At 38.8% G+C, this 7,547-nt stretch overlaps 1 protein-coding gene across 1 annotated transcript; it reads right to left on the reverse strand.

Moving 5' to 3' along the window:
* Window positions 1-5,232: 5,232 nt before the first annotated feature.
* Window positions 5,233-6,862, reverse strand: LOC120442223 (leucine-rich repeat extensin-like protein 3). The gene is made up of 4 exons (XM_039618170.1): window positions 6,756-6,862; window positions 6,486-6,545; window positions 6,344-6,390; window positions 5,233-6,238 (listed from the first exon to the last, which is right to left on the reverse strand). Exons 2-4 carry the CDS (start codon window positions 6,498-6,500, stop codon window positions 5,233-5,235), a joined length of 1,068 nt encoding a protein of 355 aa, XP_039474104.1. The 5' UTR covers window positions 6,501-6,545; window positions 6,756-6,862.
* Between the last annotated feature and the right edge of the window lie 685 nt (window positions 6,863-7,547).

The following is a 7,547-nucleotide window of genomic DNA, read 5'->3' on the forward strand; positions in this document are numbered from 1 at the left end:
GTTTGATTCATGTGCATTCAAGAGTGAATATTTCATGCCGGACTTCCAATTCACTTCAGCACATTAAATAAAGATTTGCAGTGGGGAATAATGTGTATGAGACTCACAAAAAGATACGGGCAGAAATTGAACTTATTAACTTAATGAGCTTTCTCATTTGCAATATGATAAAACAAATATAAAGACATGTTTTAACCTTGTTACCTGAAGTCAGTAAGGAATCTTTTGGTGAAACAATAAGGATCACCAGGTTTTCCAGCTATTATTGCATTGCCATTGTGGGCCCTGCCCTGAGGAGCTGGCAGCCATCCAGGCAAAAGAATTTCATTAATATTGATTAGTTTCAGGACAAAGGTTAATGTTACCTCATCTAAATGTTATTTGGAGGTCATCCTACATAGACAAGAAAAATATCTTGAAGGAAGCACAGCCCTCAAAACTGCATTTTAATGTTCTCTGGTGAAAGGTTACAATGGACACACAATGGATGCAATGTAACTGAAGTGAAAGAGGGTTCATGTGGAACTCTTCTCTAAAGTAGGATAGTTGTGATATTAGATGAGAAGAGTACTAAAAGATAGGCATTGTCCAGTGCACGGGTAGAGAAGCTCACAGGAAAGATACATTAAAAGACATTTGCAGCAAAGAAAGATATAAAGATTTTATATGAACAAAAATACACAGGTGTAATAAATTGTACAGTTCCCACTTTAAAGCCTTCCATGAAAGTGGCACAAAGTTTTACTGCCAGCCGACCAGTTTCATCCTTGGTTATAAATGTACTGAGTATGAATGGGAAAAGGATCTGTTGCCCAGATGCATTGAATCGCTCTGCTGACTGATTGATGCCCTAAAGAAGAAGAACAGAAACACTCAGCATATTGCTGCCTTTTCTTTTCAAGTCATATTCACTTCAAATGTGATTTATACATAAAGCACAACATTACGTTACCAGAGGGAAGATTTATGCGCAGATTTTTTTGAACTAACTCGAGTTATTGAATAAAGTGGTATCCATTAAAGTAGGCAGAGGAGCAGCACACAGAATATAGTGTAGCGCTGTAGAAGCCTTTCCAAATACACCCACATTGCTTTAAGATTGGTATTCACTGTTCACCTGCTGATGAAGGGGTTCAGCTCTCCCCAGTTGGGCTATCAATATCTGAGGTTTCTGTCATCAGGGTCTTTGGGCACACATGGGCGAGGTGTGGTTTGCAGCTCCGCAACAGGGAAGAGATGGTGTGCTGGGGTTGGGGGCACTGCCAAGGAGGCTGGCAGGACACCTGGGATCAATCGACTAATCGTGCTTTCACTGTTTTTACTGGCCTGCTGGGACCAGAGGAGAGGGGAGAACTGAGCCAGAGGCAATATGGCTGAAAAGCTGCAAAGCACAAGTATGCTGTCCTCGCCCTGAGTTTCCTAGTTTTCATCAACTAGACAGCGAGATAACGATGCTCCAATAACCAGACTTATTTTTCTTTTTTGTGCTGATTTTTTGAAGAATGGCCTCTGACCTTCTATTTGACGATCATTTAACTGAAAACATATAAAATATTGTAATAGCTAACTAACATTGTAACCTAGCTTGTTACACGCTTACAGCAAGCTTACAATGTACAAATTATCATACCATTTTTAAACAAAAAAAAAAGAGACAATTATTATTTTATCATCACTCATGCTTACGGACAAATCTCGTCCAAAGCAACAACATTTTGAGGTCCATATCCGCTTAGAACAGTAATACTTCGCCATTACGTTCAGCCATGTTGGGATTTCGCTCTCTTCATTTTTCTTTTTACAAAGTAATCAAAACAAGATTACAAAGCAGCCACAAAGAGGGAGCTCTCGGGCAGTTTACAAAACTGTAACTTCTAAAACTTCTAAAAGGCAGAACAACAAGCGTGAATTATTGCTGAAAAAAAACAAACCCTACCCTGCAGCATTGTATGTGTGTGTTGTACTGGGGTCCAGGACACAGGTGTGTCACAATATTAAAATCAATTCACATATAGAGCTGTACAAACAAATGAATCAATCAATCCATCAATTTTTTAGCTGCTCAACCAATTCAGGTTTTTAGGGCCCAGAGTCCAACATTTTTCCAATCATTCTTCATATGCGGTACAGTTAACCTGGCTGTTCAGATGTGATCATCTGCAAACAAAAAAACAAAACCACCAACAAAAAAAGATGTGACCATCTGCAGCAAAGAGAAAAAACAAGAGAGAGAGAAAATAAGCAGTAATTTCAAGACCATGCTCTTTCCTAAAAGCCAACATTAGTCCTATTACCAAGAATTATACCATAATTGTTATACCGCCACATTTCTCATCCACAATCATCATGTCAAGCTTTGCCTCAAGTCATCTTATATAACCAAAAACAATCAACAACTGACAACAATAATAGGAATTAAAATGCTTCAAATAGCCTCCCCCCAAAAATGATGTTGTAATTTTGCAGCAGACACTAAGAAATTTGGTTTGTGATGTTATATAATAAGAGAGCATGCTAAAATTAGACAACAAAGTATGAAAATAGCCCAATTAAACCCTGTGACCCTTAAACACAACATAACAGTGCATGGATGTGAGCGATCAGCTCAACCCAGCTCAGAAATGTAGTTAATTGTAAGCACATGCATTCCTCGTCAACAGACCCAACAAACTTGCATCAAGGACAATGTTAGATACCCAAAACACTTAAGTTTAATAGTTTGCCTTGACAAAAATACAGATCACCCCATCTCAATTTTTCATTTAATAAAGTACCTCTAAGGTAAGTGGATCAATTTAAGTTACCTTAGGGCCCATGAATGAAGTAATGAATTTTAATGGTTGAATTGGGCTTGTATGGTGTCCCATCACACATCTGAAACAGTGGTTTTGTGCAGACACAGGCCGACAAGCTGCCTGCCAGCAGCTGGCCAGCCAAATGAGAGCGCTTGTTTGCTTGGCATCTCCATGGTTTCCATGGTCAGAAAGGAGGTCTTTGTGTGTATTTGTGTGTGTGTGAGAGAGTGAGTGAGTGAGTGAGATTGATAGTGTACAAAATGACTGAAACTGGATTCGGGGCCTATACTCATATCACGCATGTATATAAGCATGTACATGTGTTTTGTTTCTCCTGTGTGTATTTATGAGTTTGTGCATGCACTGTGCTTGTGTGGGCTTATCCAACTGACTATTTCATCTGGCCTACCGAGCCAACGATTTGGAACATGGGTTCAAGCACTGGTTCATTACTGTGAAATTCCAGATGACACTTTCTGGAAGGGTCTGCTTGTGCACTAAAACAGGGTTCCATTTTTGGACAGAGATTACACTGGATGTATTGTGTTCCACGCTGGCATGAATGCTTACTTGACCAGTTAATTAATTTGCTATTCAGGATGGATAGTGACCACGAAAAGTTATCAAAGCTGCAAAGCTGTGCAGTGTTTCTGACAAACTTAAAATAACCTCATTTCAGTGAGCATTTCTCTAAGGCTATTTTTTTTTTTAATCATTCATTTAATTCAATTATATTTTAGATTTGAATCTTGAAGTAGCTTTAGCTGGGTGTGTCACTGTGTTTACTTACTTCATTAACTAAGGAGGCTTTGTTTGAAGATAAGAGCCTTCATTGTGTGACTGACCCTGAGAATTTGACTGAGACTAAGCAGGCCCAGCTGCTGCTTATTCCAAAAATGAATGGGTTCACATTAATTACAGTGCTCAGAGACCTTGACCTTCCTTTATCCTATTCCCAGCTGAAAAGAAACCAACAGCTACTGGGTTCTAAATGGGAAATGGGAGGAGGGCTGGAAAAGGTTTGGTCTGTTTTGATTGGTGGAAAAGTTTTGGATAAGGAAGACAGATGGCATAAGGAAACCTATTGCCACAGTTCATAAGGTTCAACTTGTGGTAACAGACACGCAGAAAGAATCTGATAATATCTGCTGACCGGTTTCTGCACCTTGGCCTCTGATGGTCCTTATATGGAATGGTCCAATCAGCAGACAAAGTTTGTTGCCAGGTGACCATGAAAACAAAATAATGTATTTCCTTTTTAATGCCCTGGAGGGAAGGTTTACTAATGCATTAGCTATTGTTTAAACAGCAGACAGAACATGTTATTAATGAATGTTTTCTCCCTGTCATAAACACACATTCAAGTCCAGTTCTTTCATCATGGCAGTCCTGGGCATATTCATGAATCATGAAGGTTTAAATGAGACTCATGTCTAATCTAATTCTAATTCTAATCTAATTCATCATATTTTAGTCTAAATGTAGTGTGATTTAGTGTTTAGTGAGTCACATTTTTAAAAATTGAAAACTTCATCACTGGTGACCATCAGAACACTGTTCTTTTGTTTTGTTATAGAGTAGAAAGAAGTCACTTTGCAAGACCTTCTTGGACTTCAGGGGCACTAAAATCACCACAAGTGTGAAAAGATGATGTTAGAACTTTAAAAATGGAATTGAGACAAAGTGATGCTTAAATAAATAAATACATGTAAAATATTTAGAAATAGGTTAGTCCTGTATACTAATGCTCAGTCTGTGTTCCACTCTCACATCTGGCTGCCTGCCAGGCATATACAGTAAAATCTTGATCCTGAATAGAGGATAAAAGGTGCAGCTGTGGGAGCAGCAGGCAGTCAGACAAAAGTAGATGGAGTCATTCTCCAAATCAAGGCCAGCTCATTGGACTGCTGGAGTTGTAACCCAATTATTCCCAGGCCACATGTTTTCAAAGAAGGGGTGTAAGGCAGAGGGGAAAGCCCTCCTTCTTTCTCCTGCAGTCACCCCATAAAACACAGAGGGTAGAGAAGCAAGGAGAGAAAGTTTGGACATCTTAAACATTATTCTGCATGACATAAGGAAAAAGTCAGTATCAGATATTGGCTGTGGGTAAATGCTGGCATGTAGCCATTTTTTCCCATCTGTGCACTCCACTAATGCCTGTTTTATTTAAGTGGTTTATGTTGAGGTAACTTGTTAATGAGTATCTGGTAGAAATTAATTTATTCCTTGTTCAGATGTGGCTATATACTCTACTGAGAATAAGCATATTTAATAATAATGTGAGTGGATCTTCAAAATAGCTCATGGAGAAGATGAGTAGAAAAAGTTAAGAGTTTATCAGCAATAATGCTGCTTGAATAATTATAACCATCATAAGTAACCAAATCATCTCAACATGTATTTGTTCAAAAATTATTTTATTACAACAAACACATCTTTAATCATCAAGACAAGGAAAAGCAACAGTAGATAAACTGAGGTATCTCTTCTCTGGAAGGTGTGGCAATTCATAAGGTGGACGTGGTGAAACCTCATGAGTGGTTACACTAGGAGGCTTTTCTGTGGGAGACATGAAAAAGGCCACTTCATCGTCCAGGGAAGAACAATCATATTTTAGATCTGGATGCAGGACCTTATGAGTGTCCTTTGACTGAGGCCGGGCATCAGCTGGTGGAGGACTTTGAGGCAGTGGAACCTCATGTGGCAGTGGACTGACACACTTTGGATCCGTGTATTCAGCACACCCAGGGGATGGTGGAGGAGTTGGAGGCAGTGGAACCTCATGTGGCAGTGGGCTGATACACTTTGGATCCGTGTATTCAGCACACACAGGGGACGGTGGAGGACTTGGAGGCAGTGGAATATTAGCCAGGAGGCTGAGAGGCAACAAATCAGACCTCTTGTGTTTTAGAGAATGAAGGGAAGCATACTTCTTTTCAGAAGGTGGACGACTTGGAGGCACTGGAACATCATGAAGCGTCAGCCTAATGAGCTTAAGCATTAAATCTTCCTCTTCATCACCTACAGACCACACTGTTGAACTTGGATTCTTTCCACATCGATCAAAAGCTTCAACAGGTGGAGGACTTGGAGGCAGCAGAACCTCATGAGGCAGAGGGCTTACACACTTTGGATCCGTGTATTCAGCACACACAGGGGATGGTGGAGGACTTGGAGGCAGCAGAATATTAGCCAGGACACTGAGAGGCATCAAATAAGACCTCTTGTGTTCAAGGGAACAAAGGCAAGCATACTCCTGTTCAGAAGGTGGAAGACTTGGAGGCAATGGAACATCATAAGGCAGTGCGCTGATACAATTTGGATTAGTGTTTTCATCATTCACAGGGGATGATAGAGGACTTGGAGGCAGGGGAAGATCACACGTCATCAGCCTAAAACATTTAGGAGGCAGTAAGATCCCCACATCCTGGAAGCAGTACTTGCTGCACACATAACAAGACAAATCAGCAGCTGATTATTTTTGCAACATATGATGGAAACAGATGTTTAATGTCCTTATTTTTTTTTAAATTGAATGGCAAACATACCTGTCACTGCTGACATGTGAGTTGAACCTCTTAAGATTTGGTTTTCCCTAAAAAAGTTACATATTATTATTGTTGTTGTATTTTTCATTAAGAATTCACATGATTTAATGTTTAGAAACAGACACAGTGAAGGGTAACTTACCACAGCTTGAGCCATTTTAGGCGTCTGTCAGGACAAAGATCCACGCAGGATTTGGTTTCTCTGTGTAACATTACAGGACAGTTGTCATACATTTTCAAGTCAATTTCAACAATGCATATCCAATCAAACTGTATCATTACAGCATTGTTTAGGTGGATAAATATGAAAGAAATGAAGATAAAAACAGGAACAGCTGGCAATCAAGGTAAAACAACCTTATGAGAAAGTTCTTAATCATTATTGTTTAAAAGTAAATCTTTCAATCCTTACTTCAGTGACTTGTTTGAAGTTTCTGTGCTTGCTGTCGCAGTTTTGTGTCAAATAGTTGTAGTTTTTGAACAAAGTTTGCAAAGACTCCAATGTTGTGTTCTGTTCAGTACCAGTGTAATGAGGAGACGGAGTGCAGGTTTGGAATTGTCAGTGACAGAAGAATGCAGCAATGTTTGAATTTGAATTTGTTATTCTTATTGTTTTAATAACAATAACTACCAGGATCATGCCATAGCAACACAGTGATGCCCAATCAAATGTCAGATACAAGAGATCTGACATTACACATCCAACAGGACAGTAAAGCAATGGGCATCAATGCCACAAGTCAGGCCTTAAAAAAATACCTGAGTTATATAACAGCACACTGACAGTGTCTCATAAACATGATATTCATTTCAATTTAATTTTAATTAGATAGATAGATCTGTCCAGAGCAATGTCCCAGCAGTTTAACTGACTTGATGCTATACTCTGATCAGGAAATGATTTTTTTTTCCTTTTTTAAATTAAATAATTTTTCATTCTAAAACACAATAATTTTTGAGCATTGTATTTAAATTGATAATATACGTGTAATTAAAAAATATTACATTATTATTTAATTTTTGCATTTTTGATTATTTTTTCTACTTCAGTAGTGTTTTCATATTTCACTATGCTCTCACTCATGCTTGGTTATATTAATGTACATGTCATCTGTATATGGTAAAGTGCTTTGTTACGTCCTACAGGAGCTCGTCTGGGGGCCTGCCTTCCCCTGTTTTTTTTGCTTATTTGTTTGTTTGTTTG

The sequence above is a fragment of the Oreochromis aureus genome, linkage group 10 (genome assembly GCF_013358895.1).
Source record: "Oreochromis aureus strain Israel breed Guangdong linkage group 10, ZZ_aureus, whole genome shotgun sequence".
Lineage (NCBI taxonomy): Eukaryota > Metazoa > Chordata > Actinopteri > Cichliformes > Cichlidae > Oreochromis > Oreochromis aureus.